The 19,519-nt window shown below is 39.5% G+C and overlaps 1 protein-coding gene across 2 annotated transcripts in view; it reads left to right on the top strand.

Moving 5' to 3' along the window:
- The first annotated feature begins 5,177 nt into the window (after positions 1–5,177).
- Positions 5,178–19,519, top strand: part of LOC126260110 (glutamyl aminopeptidase-like) — a 191,845-nt gene continuing 177,503 nt past the window's right edge. The window contains exons 1-4 of one of the 2 annotated variants that reach the window (XM_049957346.1): positions 5,178–5,597; positions 5,712–5,864; positions 6,282–6,473; positions 7,411–7,493. In XM_049957346.1, coding sequence (XP_049813303.1) covers positions 5,558–5,597; positions 5,712–5,864; positions 6,282–6,473; positions 7,411–7,493 — 468 coding nt within the window. In that variant the 5' untranslated portion in view covers positions 5,178–5,557. Of the gene's footprint in view, positions 5,598–5,711; positions 5,865–6,281; positions 6,474–7,410; positions 7,494–19,519 lie in introns of those variants that run through there. The other variant, XM_049957347.1, reaches the window with a different exon arrangement.

Raw genomic sequence — 19,519 nt, 5'->3', positions numbered from 1 at the left:
ATGACAAAACTCTACCATCTGGTGAGCAAGATGTATGAGACTGGCGAAATACCCACAGACTTCAAGAAGAATATAATAATTCCAATACCAAAGAAAGCAGGTGTTGACAGATGTGAAAATTACCGAACTATCAGTTTAATAAGTCACAGCTGCAAAATACTAACGCGAATTCTTTACAGACGAATGGAAAAACTGGTAGAAGCGGACCTCGGGGAAGATCAGTTTGGATTCCGTAGAAATGTTGGAATACGTGAGGCAATACTAACCTTACGACTTATCTTAGAAGAAAGATTAAGAAAAGGCAAACCTACGTTTCTAGCATTTGTAGACTTAGAGAAAGCTTTTGACAACGTTAACTGGAATACTCTCTTTCAAATTCTGAAGGTAGCAGGGGTAAAATACAGGGAGCGAAAGGCTATTTACAATTTGTACAGAAACCAGATGGCAGTTATAAGAGTCGAGGGGCATGAAAGGGAAGCAGTGGTTGGGAAAGGAGTGAGACAGGGTTGTAGCCTCTCCCCGATGTTATTCAATCTGTATATTGAGCAAGCAGTAAAGGAAACAAAAGAAAAATTCGGAGTAGGTATTAAAATTCATGGAGAAGAAGTAAAAACTTTGAGGTTCGCCGATGACATTGTAATTCTGTCAGAGACAGCAAAAGACTTGGAAGAGCAGTTGAACGGAATGGACAGTGTCTTGAAAGGAGGATATAAGATGAACATCAACAAAAGCAAAACGAGGATAATGGAATGTAGTCAAATTAAATCGGGTGATGCTGAGGGGATTAGATTAGGAAATGAGACACTTAAAGTAGTAAAGGAGTTTTGCTATTTAGGGAGTAAAATAACTGATGATGGTCGAAGTAGAGAGGATATAAAATGTAGACTGGCAATGGCAAGGAAATCGTTTCTGAAGAAGAGAAATTTGTTAACATCGAGTATAGATTTAAGTGTCAGGAAGTCGTTTCTGAAAGTATTTGTATGGAGTGTAGCCATGTATGGAAGTGAAACATGGACGATAACCAGTTTGGACAAGAAGAGAATAGAAGCTTTCGAAATGTGGTGTTACAGAAGAATGCTCAAGATAAGGTGGGTAGATCACGTAACTAATGAGGAGGTATTGAATAGGATTGGGGAGAAGAGAAGTTTGTGGCATAACTTGACTAGAAGAAGGGATCGGTTGGTAGGACATGTTTTGAGGCATCAAGGGATCACAAATTTAGCATTGGAGGGCAGCGTGGAGGGTAAAAATCGTAGAGGGAGACCAAGAGATCAATACACTAAGCAGATTCAGAAGGATGTAGGTTGCAGTAGGTACTGGGAGATGAAGAAGCTTGCACAGGATAGAGTAGCATGGAGAGCTGCATCAAACCAGTCTCAGGACTGAAGACCACAACAACAACAACAACATTTGAAGTGGGTCCCTTCTTACCTGTTGCACAATGTAGCGGTCATCTGCTGTTATAGTTGACCATGTTCAACCATTCCTCTCCTTTTCGTAGGATTACGTGTGGTTCTGAACAATCCCCATGAACGTGAAACAATGGGGTGAGCAGTACTAAACTCCTGAACTACACTCGTCACACTTCGTCCTTGTTCCAGTTTCCCAGTGATTCTTCCCCATGTGAAATCATCATCTCTGAGAAATGTTTTAATGAAGAACGCCGCCACAGTGCAGCCATTACTGCTCGCTGATTGACACTCACTGCCTTTTCCCGTTCCTTCAACTGCCTCGTGTTGCAGGACCAGCCTCATTTGTCGCTATAGCAACGCTAACTTCACGCCGCATTCCAGCTCCCTGTGCACGACTGGGAGCCCTCTGGCAACATCCTCTTCACTTTCACTCATTCCTACCGAATATTTAATATACGAGGGTCACTCCAAAAGAAATGCACACTATTTTTTTAAAATTCATCTTTTATTCTACAGGTTTGAAAGTTTTACAGTATGTAGATACATCCTTTAGGAACAATATTTTCATTTCTCCACATAATTTCCATCCCTCTCAACTGCCTTACGCCATCTTGGAACCAGCGCCTGTATACCCGCACAGTAAAATTCTGGACCAGCCTGTTAGAGCCACTGTTTGGCAGCGTGCACAAGGGAGTCATCATCTTCAAACCTTGTTCCACGAAGAGAGTCTTTCAGTTTCCCAAAGAGATGATAGTCACATGGAGCCAGGTCAGGACTGTAAGGCAGGTGTTTCAGTGTTGTCCATCCGAGTTTTGTGATCGCTTCCATGGTGTTTTGACTGACATGTGGCCGTGAATTGTCGTGCAATAGCAAAACATCCTGCTTTTGCCGATGTGGTCGAACACGACTCAGTCGAGCTTGAAGTTTCTTCAGTGTCGTCACATATGCATCAGGATTCATGGTGGTTCCACTTGGCATTATGCCCACAAGCAAGAGTCCTTCGGAATTGAAAAACACTGTAGTCATAACTTTTTCAGCAGAAGGTGTGGTTTTGACGCCTGGCACAAATCTTTTTTAACGCCAACACTTTCAGTATTCTGCAAACACTTCCTTCCTCTATCCCAACGTAGTGTGACAATTCGTTCACTGTGATTCGTTCACTGTGATTCGTCTGTCAGCAGTCACCAATTCGTTAACTCTCTGCACATTGTCTGGAGTGTGTGCAGTACGAGGCCTGCCACTGCGAGGACAATCCTCAATGTTGCCGTGCCCGCTTTCATCACGTAACCTGCTTGCCCACAGATTAACTGTACTGCGATCGACAGCAGCATCTCCGTACACCTTTTTAAACCTCTTGTGGATGTTTCCCACTGTCTCGTTTTCACAGCACAGGAATTCTATGACAGCACGTTGCTTCTGACGAACGTCAAGTGTAGTAGCCATGTTGAAGACGTGCTGTGATGGCGCCACTCACGGGAAGAGGTTGAACTAAGTTTGAAAAGAAGCAGAAAGAATGTATCTACGCACTGTAAAACCTTCACACATGCGGAATGAAAACTGTATTTTTACAAAAATAGTGTGCATTTCTTTTGGAGTGACCCTCGTATAATGTTACGTTATCTCTCTCGTCCTAATGTTTCGCAGAGCAGTGTGGCAGATCGAGTGGTGACTGCCATGGCGCGAAAGGCTTAGTCCCTTTCTGGGGTACTCCTTTCTGGACAGCATTGGTGGTGGCATTCTAGGACAGCATGCTGGACAGCGTCGGTGGTGTCGAGTTTCTAACGGCAGAAAAAGTTCGTCCCCACATGGAGCACACTCTCCTTGAGCATGACAATGCCAGACCACACAAGAGTGCTGGACATCTGTAACAATACGACGTCTTGGGTTCAATGTCGTCGACCATCCTCCATACTGTACTGGCTTGACCCCATCCGATTCTCACGTGTTTCCCAAACTTAAAGAAAACCTTCGAGAACTTCACTGTGATAGTTATGAAGCGGTGCAAGCAGAGGTGAGGTTGTGGCTACGTCAACAAAGTTAAACACTCTACAAACTGGTATCTCGTTGTGAGAAATGTGTTCGTCGCTAGGGTGACTATATTGGGAAATAAATATATAGACATGAAGAATAAAGATGTAGACTATTAATAAAGTTTGTTTTACTTAAAAAGCTTTAATAGTTTTCACATAAAAAATTCGGAGACATTACTTTTCAGCATACCATGGTACAAACCTAAACTTTGATCCTTCTTCCTAATTTCCTGCATTGTTTGTACATAAATTGTTAATTTTAATGGTTTGAATTTTCTAATTAGTTTCAAGTTTACAAATGTTTAAATCTGCATGTTTGTCAAAATAATAAAAAATCAAAGAAACTTCATATGACCGGTACGTATATGTACATATTAACTCGTGAAAACAAGACATATTCTGCATGTACATGGAACCTCTGCATATCACATTTAAGTGCCTGGCAGAGGGTTCATCGGATCAACAGTCTTAGTGACCAAGTGAACGTCATTTGTAAATGGAAGGAAGTACAACAACAAACTAAATAAAAATACAGAATAGACGAATATGGCTAACATGCTTTTGTCGTAACAGTAATTTAGATTCGCAAAGCTGGCCATGGCCTTAATCAAGGAACCATCTGGCTGAAGTGGTTTAGGAAAACCTAAATCAGGATTACTTAAAATAGGGGAATCCCATTGGGGGGAGACGGGACCTTTATGGAGGATGCGTAAGACTTCCCTGCGAAACTTCTGCAGCTTACCTGAAACAACTTTTGCAGCACATGAACGGCCGCACACGTTACTAAGGTTGTTTTTTTCCGTATGTCTCATTTCCATTTGACTACCCATTATATTTTATCATTGAATGCTTCTTTTTTCAACAGGTGGTTTCCTGTAATAGCAGTCCAGGAACTGTTGATTAGTGTAGTGCTTTTGTATGAACGAAGAAATTTAAGCGTCTGGGAGGACTTTCTAATAGCCGCTGTTATCTATTTGTTTTCCTTATCTGCTGCTGTAGAAGTGGCTACTTTTGGAATTGTCTCCTCAAAAATTAATTTAATTTAATGTGCAGAATCTGTAGAACTAAGCATCTACATTGTTTTCCATATACGCGTCATCCCTGGTTTTATTTGACAATTCTCTAGAAAAAGTATGTAAGTAACATATCGCAAGCCACTGTACAGCGCATACGGCTGGGTACTTCGTGCTAACATCAGTGATTTCCTTTAGTCTACTATAGGTGTTCTAACCATTGTACACTACAAGAAAGTTTATGAGCACGAAAGGGCGCCTATAAGGCGGAGAGATATAGATATCACAATGATCCCGAAACCAACAAATTTATTTAAATCATTTCACCAATTGGAATAACACATATTAACACGAGGAATTGTGTGTCATAACTGAAAGGCCTGTACCGTCAGTGAAGCGTTTGACCTCGACGATCGCCCTTTTGTTTCGGCACTAACTGAATCGAAGCAGTACATAAGAACATGAAGTGAAGCGTAGGTAGTATTAGAATTTATAAGTTACATGAGAGAATAAGGTCTCGTAATTAATAGCAATAACAGTAAAATATCCAAATTTGTAAGATTTTTTCCCCTTGCTGTCGTTCTAAAACACCGTTTGTCGAACGGAATATCTTTCACGATTTTCTCTGAAAGACGTCATCCATTGCGGCGCATGCGCACGCTACGCGTCGTCTGCTACCCAGTTAGTCCTGACAAGAAGCGGTAGGTGGCAGACACTGCGTATTTACAAACACCGGTATATACCTATTGACAGATCAAAAGAAGTATGTTACTATTTTTTAAGCGTCTCTACCCCCTAGACAAAACTTGTGAAATGCTGAAATGTAGCAACAATACGTCTGTTAGGAATATATTGCCACATGAATCGTGCCATGGTTGAATTAAAAACTCCTGAAGTTCCAATTCGTCCATTGCATTGCGGGGAAGCGACTTGTTCGATGCAGTAATGCCACCAAAGTCTTCCATAAACTGAGAGTTATTGCGTTTATATTTTGGCACTGAAAACAGTGGCTCACAATCAGAAGGATCCACTTATTAAGATCTCGGTCGTTAATAGCGCACGAGAAATCGAAGCAGTCGTTTATAGACGCCGCAGTTTAGTAATGAGCGATCAGGACGTTGATGATGTCGCATTCCTGACAGGTAGAGTTTCAGAAGTGTGCAATTCGCAGTTCTTTATTGTATTTGTTATAGTTACAGATATTAGTAGTAAAAATGATTTCATTATCAGCTTTTAATGGTAAGTATCTGTTTCAGGTGATAGCCAAACCGGCATCAATAAGAGGAGTCTTTATGAGCATAATGGCGTTGCGGTCTGTTCCCAGAAGAGAGCCTTGTTAATAGCAACAGTGGTATTTGCGACGCTGTTCGTAATTTCATTAATTATAGCGTATGCAGGCCCACAAAGCGGTAAGTCTTTCGGATAATTGAAATTGTTTAGAAGTTAAATGTAAATTAGCACCATTTTGTGAATGTATTTATCGCAACTTTTTAGTTTTAAACGATACACTAAAAATACACGAAAGAAATGGAGCTAATCATTGAACATATATAATTAGTGTTTTCGATACATATAATATTGTGTTTAAGAGCTGTAATGTTAAATTAAACCAAAGTACCAAAAGTTTCATCAGTGATGCTTAGATTGTAACTGATGAGATTCCTATATTACAACTTGTATTTGGTGGACAGTCTGCCCTCATATGCATCACATATGCCAGACTAAGTTTTTCAGTACTTTTTTGAGTACTTTATTGATTATTTAACTATAAACTGCCCATGTGCAATTATTTATTTGTGTTCATCTTGGGGACTGGTTGTGTGCAGATTGCCCATGTGCAGGGGAAAAACCTGAACATATGGAGAGTGAAGCCGCCCCCAATACAACAAGTTCACCACTTCCTTTATCAACAAATGGTGAAGTATTTCCTTGGAACAGTGTCAGGCTGCCTACATTTGTACACCCCACACGCTACAGCATCAGCATACATCCTAATCTGACAACACTTGATGTCAAAGGTAAATTAAATTTTAATGCATACTAATTAAGATATTTATCTTCACCATCAGGCAATTAACTCTCAAAAAAATCTAATTCTTAAAGACCCTATATGCATATGATTTTTTAAACTTCCATGTTCAACCCACCAATCGAAGTGACACATTTGTTAGGATAATGAACTCAGAATAGTGAAATACAAATTGACATCTAGCTGTACACTTCAGGTTTTTGATGGTGTCCATAAATCACTTCAAATGATTGCTAAGATGATTTAGGAATGCCACTGCCAGTTTAACTATTTCATTTGTTCTATCCAAGTTAGTATGCTCTTCAACCTGTCTCACTTTTGATGGGACTTGGAACTTGGACAGCATATTTTTGCTAGCCATATACCCACCATAGTAATGCAGTACTTCCAGCAGATTCCATTTTACATAATTTATAAAGTGGGCCAAGATGTGGAGTCTTACAGTGAAATTGTTGGATTCATTGTGCACGCAGTGTGCATATTCAGGATGATATGTGACTCATCGTATAAAAATGTGTAACAGTTGTTAAGTGTAAGTAAATATCCAATAAGCAAGTGTTTGACAAAGAAAGGTAAAAATTCCCACAGTAGAAGCAGTGGAACTGTAAGAGGTATTACAATGTAGGCCTAAACACAATCAAGACTGTAGACCTATACCTCAAAATTCCAAAGACTGTAATATAATGATTTCATAAATTTCTGGTGCATGCAGCCAGTAGTGGCATTTTGACATCCTTCGGTTTATATTCTTAAACACTTAAACAATTATATTACTGCAGCCAGAAATTTTTCCTGATGCACGACTCATTTTACTGCTAAGTGCTTGAGTGCTACTTGTTTTTATTTTCATTGAACCTCAAAACCTCTTTCAGTTCTGTCATATAAATATGTAATTTCTTATCTAATTGAAAAATTTGTATTTACAGGCCAAGTGATTATAGAATTCACAGTTGAGAAAGAAACTCCATTCATTGTCTTCCATAGTAAAAACTTGACACTAGCAGAGAAGGTAACTTATTGTGGATTTCAGCACTGTTGCACGTACAGTTGATTATAAATTGTTAGAAGCTTTACTTTCACCAGTTTGCTGCAATTACTTTGCATGTGTGCTTTGCATCAGAACAGCACCATTCCATACATTTCCCTAACACAATGTTGAATGGCTACTCATCAGATAGTATTTCTCTCTCTCTCTCTCTCTCTCTCTCTCTCTCTCTCTCTCTCTCTCTCTCACACACACACACACACACTTTGTGTGCGGAGAAATTTCCCTCAAGCTTGCAGCTTGTTCTGTATCAAGTCGTTCATACTCTTATTAGTAGATGACACCAATGCAAAACAATATAATAGGATAAAATGTTAATGCAGTACTAGTCAACACATGGCAAAGGTACTGCCTAATAATTAATGTTATTTTCATCAACTTAGGCACAAATGCATATTTTGACATTACATCAAAAACTGAAAATGCAAAATGAAATGTCTGACATAAATGTGGTTTAAAAGGTAGTCATTTTATGCTGTTGCCATTAACTTTTTAGAAAGTGAAAGATGGCTTTTTTTTAAGTGCAGTTGTTTTTAGAAATTGACAGGATAAGGAGCTGGTGGAATGCTGAGTAGATTATTCTGCAAAATCCATAAATTAACTACACGTTAATGCTGCTTCTGAACGGATCATACATTGTCTTAGTTACCAGAATCAAAAGCACCCTGTGTCAGTTGTGTATCTGGACATTATAGAATAATTAAATTTGTTCATTGCCACATGGATGATAAACACTACTGACTGAAGATTGGATTGGCAAACTGAATAACTAATAAAGAGGTCTCAATTGAATAGGAAATAAATTTATGGTACATCTTAACTAAAAGAAGGGGTATAATGAGAGAAAGTCATAAGGCGTCAGAGTAGTGAATGTAGTAATAGAGGGAAATTTAGAGGTAATAGTTGTGGAGAACATAAATGTTTGACTCCAGTTAGTTTATTCTCGTGGATGTGGTTTACAGTAGACATTCAGAAATGAGGAGACTTGCACAGGTAATACTAGTATGAAGAACTGCTTCAGACAAAAGACTAAGACACTAACAATGGTAGAAGGAAATAAGTTGCATGGATGTGGGTCCAGAAGTTCTCTTTATCTAGCTTAGAACTCATTCTCTGCAACTCTTAAGAGTGTTACCAATATGATATTTATACTGCTCTAAATGAGGACTGTCTTCTCAAAACCAATGCGAAATACTCGACAATCAAAAGTAAGAAACATGAATGATAACTGTGAGACATCAATACTCTTAATCTGCCAGGAAGTTTCATCAATACTCTTGCCACATGAAGAATGTGAAAATGGTTAGATTCAAAGTTTGTGGTCATTCCTATATGTAAATGTTCATTGTCTTGCCATATTTTTTACTTGGGAAATGTTCTATAATTGTAAAACTTATTTATTCCACATCATGTAGAGAGGTTGCTGTTATGATCCAAGGAGCATGAGAATAACTAAACTAGCAATTAGCCTGTGACATCATAGATGTACATAATCTGCAGACGCATTTAAGATTGCCAGAAATTTTCTGAGGCAGTATAATTGTTATACTTAATTTAATTCGTCTTGTATAAAATGAAAATGTTTTCTGAATTTCTGATGAAATATTGGTGGAAGTGTAGCTGTGAGAGCAGTATAACTTAGAGAGCTAAGTCAGTAGCCCACCTACCTACAAAGGTCCCAGGTTTGAGTCCCAGTGTGAGACACAGTCTTAATCATCCATGAAGTTTTGTATGTAATATAGTTATATAATTCTGGTAATTTCCTTTTAGAGTAAACGGTACAATAATTCTGATTTGGTCCTTGTAATTTTTTGTCTGAGATGATCTCTTAAACATTGCTCATTGATAAACACTTTGCTCATAGGGGACTGCTGACTGATAGTTCATTGCCTGCATGTTCATTGCCTGCAAAATCACACTCAATATCAGTTATATATTGATGATTATTTTATGCAAATTTCTGAAAGTAACTTTAGTTTTTGTTTCTATTAGCGGTATAGGCAAATTTTTTTCTGTTTCTTTCTTTTTTCCTCTTGAATCCTGTTGAGGAACACTGCCTTGTCGTAGGCATCTTCAGTGCTGAGTGGGAGATTATGCGTGACCCAATGGCACAGAGGGCTCTGACAGCAGTAGTGCGGCTACTCTGGGCCACCCAAGCCATACAGGTTCAGTGGAGGGGCCTGACGAAGGGTGTTCCACAACTTAGGGAAGGGAGCATTGTGTGTGTTTAGGTGCACAGTGAAACATTGTGTTGCAGAGAATGGGAGGAATTGCCTTCATCACCACAGAAGAGGACCACCTGCCTCTATCCCCTTTAAAACCATTAAAAAGTACCAACCTATTATTAAAATATTGTTAAGTAATCCAATTTTATGTAATTACTGCATGTGTATTGGAGATTGTAAGCCTTCAGCTTTTATGAGGGCTATGCCGAAAGTTTTTAGCAGCCCGTAAACCATCAGGCGGAGGACAATGGGGTTGTTTCATTTGAAAGAGCGATGTTTTTCGACCTTGAGGCGTGCGCACGGTGCCCCTGGCTAGCGGTGATCCCCCCACAGCGCAATAAGAAAGCACAGGAAGTGCTGAGTATGGAGCTGTCGCGCCGTGACTTTCGCGCCATGATTTTTTACGATTATAAAAAGGGTTTAAGTGCCGAAGAATGCCATTCTTCATTGCTGCGTGGTTTTGGTGAAGTTTCCCCTTCTAGGGCCTCAGTTGAAAATTGGTTTCTCAAGTTTTCGAGGGGTCGGCAGTCAGTTGAAGATGAACCTCGTCCCAGTCAGCCAGCAACAGCTCTGACTCCTGAAAACATTGATGCTGTGAGGAAAATGATCAAAGAAGATCCACATCTTACATTTTGCGACATTGAAGGGACCCTAAATATTGGATCAACAGCAGCACAGACCGCCGTTCATAGTCACTTAGGCCTTACTAAGAGATGTGCCCGTTAGGTGCCATGTTCCCTGACAGAAAGCCAAAAGGAGGCGAGAGTGGACTGGTGTCATTTCATGCTCGAAAAATTCAATGGAGGGAAGTCCTGAGACACCTACAATATCGTCACAGGTGATGAAACATGGGTCTACCATAATGACCCTAAACCAAAGAGACAGTCTTCTGTGTGGCGCTTTCCAGGGGAGGAACCACCCACAAAAGTTCGACGAAGTTGGAACTCGGGAAAAAAGATGGTGGCAGCTTTTTTCACAAAGATCAGGCATCTCACCTCTGTGACCTTGGACACATGTTGTACAGTCAATGGTACGTGAACGATTGTCTTCCAAAAGTCATCGCCACATGGAAGTCACAGCATCCAAAGTCCAAGAGTGGGCACCTTCTGCTGCATCACGACAATGCATCTGCACACAGGGCTGCCAGAACGATGGACTTTCTGGAGAAGGAAAAAGTGTGAGTGTTACCCCATCCCCCCTATTCACCTGACCTGGCCCTCTGTGACTTATTTCTGTTCACTAAGACTAAGGAAAAAATTCAAGGGCAGCAGTTTTCATCATATGAAGAGGCCATTGCAGTGTACGAGAGTGCACTAAGAGACATCCCAAAAGAAGCTTGGACTGACACATTTTCTAAGTGGTTTCAGAGAATGTAAAAATGTATACATGCTAATGGAGAGTATTTTGAAAAGTTGTAAGCATTTTTTTTGCAAATAAATTTTTCTTCACACATTCTGCTAAAAACTTTTGGCATAGCCCTTGTAACAGCACAAAGTAGACAGTAAAAGATTCAGTAGAAAAGTGTTTTTGCACGTCTTTCTTGTCATTTATTGTAAGTTGTTCTTTCTTTTGGCACAGTTGCCATAGTTTAATGATTCCTTCATGCTAAAGCTGTACAGAGGTGTCCAGCTTCTGTTTATCCATGTCAAATCAGTAATACTGTGAAGCTGAATGTAAATTCTATTCAAAATTAATTTATTTCACATTTTGCAGTGTACACAGTTTAACACACTTCATAAAAAGAATTGCTAGCTTCCAGCCATCTTGCACCAAAACGTAGCACACACTCTGAGTGAACAATGATAGCCATTACAGTTTCAGTGCAAAGATACGTTTACATGATCAATACAACTGATGTCCTTAGGCAATAAATTACAGTTGAGTATTCATGAAAGCAAAAAGAAATAATCTGCTATTGATTTTATCTGTTTGAACAATTATGGAAAACAGTTATTATTATTATTATTATTATTATACTAACCCTAAATATTCTCAACTTCACAAATGAACAAAACTGTTAAGTATCTTACAAATACAAAATATAATGTACATTTACATCAAAATTATAGCAAACATGCTATTTGCAATTTTGATCTCTTTGGATTGTTTTCTAAATTACAGTGTATTGATTCTCTGATTCATGATGAAAAAAGGAGATGTATTGATGAGTTCGATTACAACCTCTATTACAAAAATCCTCAGTCTCAGGTGTGCTATGTGCTGATAGTTGGTTGTTGAGGCAAAACAGTCTTTAGCAGGCAACCCCAGGGGCACCTGCCTACCCCCTCCCACTTGCTTAGGCTCACTGTGCTCTGCCTGGGTCAACATTTTTTCTTCTGGCAGCTTATGGGACCCTTATGGAGCAATCTCAATTCACATCTATTCCTTTTGGGCAGATGGTCCATAGGGTAATATGTACACTCGCTCAGTAAAGATAGCCCAGATGGTGAATCCACACAAGTAGTATTATAGTAACAGGCTAGACTGGCATAACTTATCACAGACAGCAGAGCAGAGGGAGCCTTTGAGGTCATCAGCCCTTCCCACATTCACAAGGCATGGGGGGGAGGGGTAATGCTGGATTCTTAAAAAGCTTTTAACAACTTTGTAATGTAATACTTTTAGTTGATCAAATGAAACTAAATGGTTACAGAGACCTTTTCAAATCTCAAACTTCTATGATGTATATACATAGACTGAAGCGATGAGTAAAAATTTGTACGAAGCCTGGGATTCGAACCTGGGTCTTCTGCTCACTAGGCAGGTGCACTAACCACTAAAATTTGAAATGAGACTCGTCTGACCAGGCAACATGTTCCCAGTCATCAACAGTCCAATGTCAGTGTTGACAGACCCAGGCGAGGCGTAAAGCTTCATGTCGTGCAGTCATCTTCGGTGCACGAGTGAGCCTTTGGCTCCGAAAGCCCATATCAATGCTGTTTTGTTGAAAGGTTTGCACGCTGACACTTGTTGGTGACCCAGCATTGAAATCTGCATCAATTTGCGGAAGAGTTGCACTTCTTTCGTGTTGAATGATTCTCGTCAGCCGTCATTGGTCCTTTCCTTGGAAGATATTTTTCCAGCCACAGTTATGTCGGGGGTTTGATGTTTTACTGTATTCCTGATATTCATGGTACACTCGTGAAATGGCTGAATGGGAAAATCCCCACTTCATCTCTACTTCGTAGATGCTGTGTACCATCACTTGTGCGCTGGCTATAACACTACGTTCAAACTCGCTTAAATCTTGATAACCTCCTATCGTAGTAGCAGTAACCTATCTAATAACTGTGCCAGACACTTGTTATTTTATACAGGCGTTGCCGACCGCAGTGCCGTATTCTGCCAGTTTACCTATCTATATATTTGAATACGCATGCCTATATCAGTTTCTTTGGTGCTTCAGGGAAGTTTCCGTTGATGAAAGCACCTATGCCTGAGTCTCAGGCGGGATCCCTCTTTTCACCTGATGATAAGGTTCTGTTCCAATGCAGTTGGATAGCCTCTGCAATGCCTCAGAGGTTAGGGGGAATACCAAGCCAAGTGGGCTGAGGCGTGAATGGAAATTTGGATTGAGGAGGGAGGCATGATAGGTTGGTCTGTACAGTTGTGCAAAGCCACTGTCCCAGGGTGATGTTTTTGTTAGCAAATCTGCCTGGTGAGCAGGAGTCACAGGTTCAACTCCCAGCCTCAGTGCAAATTTTCATTCATCACTTTAGTTTGCATATATACTTCTAGTTGAAACTGCTGCGACAAACCAAGTATCTAAGCTTCTGGCATGCAAGGTTTATGTGACTTCCCTGTTGTGACTGAGTTGAATAACAGCTTTCTATAAAGGTATGGTTACCTGCTCTGACATAATGGAGGTGGACCCGAGGATTTACGTGAAGAATGGAAAACCATGAGTGTCATGGAAGTTCAGAACTATGATGAGAGTTACTGGCACATTTGAGAAAACTGCCACATTTATTCTAACCTTCAACACACCAAAATTAAGTGAAAATATTATTGCGAGCTGTTTATTCCCATTCCAATGCAGTGCTTCAAATATCAAAGATTTGGTCATGCCAGTATGGCATGTAGTGGAAGGGCTGTGTGTGGAAAATTGTGGACTCAGCTGATGAATTGGGCAATTCTTACCCTGGAGCCCAAGACAAGCTCTTATCTTGTTTCAGTCAGATCTGGTTTAAGTGAATAACCTGTCACTTGGAAGGAAACAATATTAATTCCCATATGGGAACCAAGCAAATATCGTGCAGCCATAATAGTTGCTAGAGTTTAGCCCCTACTAGCTTTGTAGGTAAGACTCTAGTGCATGGTCAACCCCTGCCTTGTCCAGCTCCTCAAAACCCGGAATCACCTGTGCCACTCCCTGTGTGGTTTCAGGAGCTAATGTACCACCACTGACAACTTAATTTTACTGGAGATGGCAATGATAGCGTCTTTCTTATACCGCATCCATTTATTAGTCTGTTTTTTTTTTTTTTTCTAGTAAAGGCAAAGGGTGCTGTTCTGAGATGATCCTTCACCATCATCATGAATGGGGCTTTGTGGACATCTGCTGCTTCTTAATCAGTCCTTCCCTTAGAACAGGCGCAGTGGTTAGACACTGGACTCGCATTCGGGAGGACGACGGTTCAATCCCGCGTCCGGCCATCCTGATTTAGGTTTTCCGTGATTTCCCTAAAGCACTCCAGGCAAATGCCGGGATGGTTCCTCTGAAAGGGCACGGCCGAATTCCTTCCCTAATCCGATGAGACCGATTACCTCACTGTCTGGTCTCCTTCCCCGAAACCAACCAACCAACCTTAGAACAGGTGTTTTCACTATCACTTAGGTGATGATGTCCGTCTGCTTCTTCCAGAAGAGTGGTATCCCTCAAGGGAATGTACTCAGTGTCACACTCTTCAATCACTATCAACGGCATCTCCTCTGCAGTCAGAAGCCCAGTTACTAGTTCTTTATTTGTGGATGACTTCATGATCTTGTACTCTTCCGTTGCTCATAAAATGATGATCCATCTCAACACTGAGCAGGTGTTCCGGATTCAGTTCCATGTGACCAATCAGTTCGAGATATGTGCTACCATCTTCTCATCGATATGGATGTATCATATTCCAGACACAAAGCCAGGGATGGAACAAATCACCAGCTTGACATCATCAGAAGCCCAAAGTGACTTTCAGCATGACACAGTGCAAGAAAATTTGTATGCCAGATTATATTTTTATAATTTCATTTTCTTTAGTTTTAAGTACATACCACAGTTTTATAGTTGTTTATACAGATGGATCCCAGCAATGCCCTTGATTTGTCAGCTGATAAGGTTTTCCAAGTATGTATGTGTCAAAACAATTTACAAAGTATGATGTGGCATTATAAGCATTATGAAGGCCCTGGAGTGGATTCAAAGCCATCACAGTGAAGGGTTTCTCATCTTAGTGCACTAAAAGCGGTCCACCAAATGCACTGGTAGACCAGTTGATTTGGCTCATCCATGACATTTTACTGTGGCTCCAACACTGAAGCAAAGAGGTGGCCTTTTGCTAGACTCTTTGCAATACAGGGAAACAGTGTAGCTGATAAAGCAGGTCGAGCCAGTATTGTAAGTTGATGTGCCATCCCCTTGCACACCACCATCTCGTTACCCGAGTCAAGAATAATTTGTCAGTGGGAGACTGAATGGTTGAGGCTTAGGACAACAAACTATTGTCACCCAAATCACCTACACAGCCATGGCAAACATGCCAGCCGCACCAATGAGAGGAGCGGCTGCTCACCAGACTGAACATAGGGCATAGACCTTTAACACAGTTTCCTCGTCCAGCAGGAGGATCCACCACTCTGAGAAGTTCGTGATGTGCCACTTTGGGTCCAGCATATTCTGGTGATGTGTGTACTGTACACTGCCCTCAGGATAGCCGTTGGTTTGCTTGATATATGTCCACCATCCTCTCTGAATTGACCACATTGTCACTGGAGTTTTCAAATTTTAGGAACTGACAGGCATTATCTTTAAAGTGCTGGTGTGGGGGATCGTCACCTTCCTGTTAAGGGTCCTCCCTCCAGCCCCCTTCCAGTCACACAAAGTGTGATGGCACAATCATAAGACTGGACTCGCATTTGGGAAGATGGCAGCTCAAATCCTTGTACGGTCATCCATATTCAGGTTTTCCATGATTTTCTTACATCAGTTAAGGCAAATTTTGAGATAGTTCATTTATAAAGGAAATGACCAATTTTCTTCACTCCCAAGCTTGTGCTATACTCTAATGACCCCATCATTGGTGGGATATTAAACCCTAATCTTTCTTCCTTCCTTTTCCATCCTACCCAAACCAACTCTCTTACTTCCCAGGAGAAGGTATGATTGTTCTGAAAACTAAGAATTTTGTTATCTGCTTTAAATATTTCTATTAGCCATGTTACGCATTGCATCTCCATCAAATTGTTCACAGGAATAAAACTGTAATCACATTTTAGAATAAAGTTCCAATGATCATATTGTGGGGCGACGGGTGGAAATATTTGTTATAAAATGTTTTGTATTTAAGATGCATTTCCCGGCCGATGCACCATATGTGGGGCGGCGGGTGGAATAATTATTATAATATGTTCCTATTGTTTATTTAATGCTGTTGTTTGCCGTTCTCAACACTGGCGCTTCAACTACAGTATTGGCAACCAGAAAGTGATTAACAAAACGTGAAGCCTGTAATTAGAATTCCTAGTGCCCACTTCATCTGAGAAATACACTTATAGCTACAGCTTATAGCTCTGAGGAATTAGGAGATTGTCTCGGATTCATAATCAAAAACGATTCTCTCTAAAATGTTCACTATATTCTGAAAGTCACAGACCAAAACGAATCCACACAATCCAACTACCAGAGTAGTTCAGAGTCTAATGCGCTGATGCAACTATAACTGTTCAAATTAAATGTTTAAGTGAATGCTCGCCATAATTTGATGATAATGTTCATCAAACGCCACGCTAAATAATGGTAGAATGTCTGTCCTGCGGCGGCACATGAAAATACGACATACACAAACTGAAGATAGATCATTAAAGTCATCCCAGAATTAACACTTCACTCGAAAACGATTTCATGGTTACGCATATCCCGAGTAACTTATTACGGCATCCGAGGCCGTTTATAGCAATGATACCGACGCGACGCGACTCCCGGCACAGGTGGTGCGCTAATCAGCGTCTGGAGAGAACTGGGGCCTTTCTTTCTCACGCAGCGTTCTTATATATAAAACCGCGGTGCGGACGGCTAAGGGAACGCCTGATCAAATCCGCTCTCCCGACTAGCTGCTGGGCTAGTAATGCACCACTTTAAGTTATCGAATAAATCATTGCTTCCTTTGCTGATGGCCGATGAAGCTCTCAATTTAAATGTGCAATCAGCACACAGGTAAGTAATCATAATAAACGTCTGACGTGGCTAAGTCAAATATTTTGGGTGAGAGAATTAATTGAATTACACTACACGCACTAGACGAGCTCTGAACTTGCCCTTTGGAGATACGTTATCGCTATAGTTTTATAGTTATTCAGTTGAAACTTCTCACATCTTTATGATTATAGCGGATCTCCCTTCTACTTAAATTTAAACATCCTAGCCTTATTTATTCGCCTACTTAATCTATCTTGCTTCCTTAATTTCTAATACAAAGAACCAGAAAATCATGAATTTGAACTAAAATTTTAATTTGTGAGATCCAGAATACTGTTTCTACTAAATTATTATGCAAAAGGAATCTAAATATAAATTTTTAAGTCTCTAGCTCTTTTCTGTTGCGCCAATGATTTTTACAGAAAAACGTCCAAATTTCGAAAATGATTAAAGTTACTGAACTGATATTCAACACATATTGATCTAGTATTACTCCTGACATGCTAGAAACGTTTCAGGTTATTTACTTTATTTTTAAAGTATTGCGCAACATTTATGACGTCAGAACTAGTTACAGCGGACTGGCTGGCACACAATGGAAAGACTGATGTGAATTTTAAACGGCGTGAGTAGGCTGCTTCACTACAATATTTTCTTCCAAAACAAAAAAATCTAGCAAATTGTGAACCAAAGACTGTTTGTATATGTCTTTGCATTAGTAAGAAAACCATGCTGTTACACATACAAAATAATTAATAGAAGTCTGAAAGTTACACATGTCAGGATACTGGACTTCATCTCTTGATCATTTTCTTCTGTTTGCAAAGAGAGATTGTACTTACCTTAAACATTTCAAAATACCAGTTACATTCATGCTTGCTTCAGATCCTGCATGAAAAAAAAAATTTCACTGATCTTTAAAATTATCATTAATGAACTGTGTAAGATTTTAATGGTGATACTGCTACAACCACCCCATGTGGTGTAAAATAGACAATGTTGGACTATCAACTTTCAGATAAAGAACACTTCTTGGCTTTTACAGCTATATTGATTACTTTCTAGCTCTTGGTGTTGCATGACTCAGATTGATGTGTAGGCCTAATATTTTTATGTTTCATTGCTAAGTGTTAATAAATTACCAGACCTGTATTTATGTGTTGTTGCTCACAGATTTTCTTTGAGTATTATTTGTTGCATGGCCTGTTCCAAAACTGTGTCATTTCATTGCACCTTATGTCCTTATATTATAACAAGGTCACAAGTTGTAGTAATTTTGTATATTTCCTTGTTCTAAAACATTGTTATGAAGCTATAAAATGTTTGGAAACTGGATTATGCTTAAAGTCATGTATCCAAAATTAATATACATAAATATTGAATTGATAACTAAACTTTTTTCAAAATTTAACATAACAAACAATAGTACATTGGTATCACCTTTCCCACTTATTCAGGTATAAGTGTATTTCCCGGTTTACTGATGATGTCTTGCCTTAAAAATTATTTATTTTAATTTGATCACATATTTTAATTGATGTTGCAATATTTACCAGCTAAAGTTCATCCGACGTGGATGAATATCAATGTACATGATCTGGAGTGCACATGCTGAGTGCCCATAAGCTCCAGAAGATGTGGGGGCAAATAATACATCATATTTATATTTACAAGATATGCTGAGCTTGTAGTAAAATTACACTTTATCTTATGTAGAATTTGTTATGACTTGCCATTAATTTATTTCACAATTTTTAAAAAAAATTCACAAATCTGAAATATTTTGGTAATTCTATAAATAAAAGAACAATTCTTGGGCCTAAGGCCAGATCTCTGAGTCCACTATGCATAATGTTTTTTCAAGCAACACTTTCACCCCCGTCAAGTGTTTAGCTCGTCAATGGAAAAAAAGTCTCAGTTATGTTAATACTAAAATCTGCAAGGGTATAAAAACATTTTACAATAAATCGACCTAAAATAGTTAACTTTTTTGTGATGAATCAGGCTGTAGTCTGACTAGCTATGTTGATTTTAATGTCTTCAATGCTCATTTGTAAATCCATATTAATTGTTGAATATTTTCTTCTGTAATTTTCAGTAGCAGATAAATGTTTCAGGAAACTCGTGGCATTTGGCTGCATTAGAACAGTTTAGCTATTTGATACTATTTTGTCAGTGAGCATTATCTGAATACGTTGGCATTCCAGGCTCTGTTGTATACATATGCTTTCTTCTCTACATATGCTTTTCAGAAGCATTTATTGGTTCTGTCAGTTTTGATGCCTCTACTGCTAATATACTCATATTCAGAAAAAACGGAACACCTTGAACGACTAGAGATATGATATTCATGTTTACAGGAC

This window comes from Schistocerca nitens, chromosome 5 (genome assembly GCF_023898315.1).
Source record: "Schistocerca nitens isolate TAMUIC-IGC-003100 chromosome 5, iqSchNite1.1, whole genome shotgun sequence".
Taxonomy (NCBI): Eukaryota; Metazoa; Arthropoda; class Insecta; order Orthoptera; family Acrididae; genus Schistocerca; species Schistocerca nitens.
This window is presented reverse-complemented; position numbering and strand designations above follow the sequence as displayed.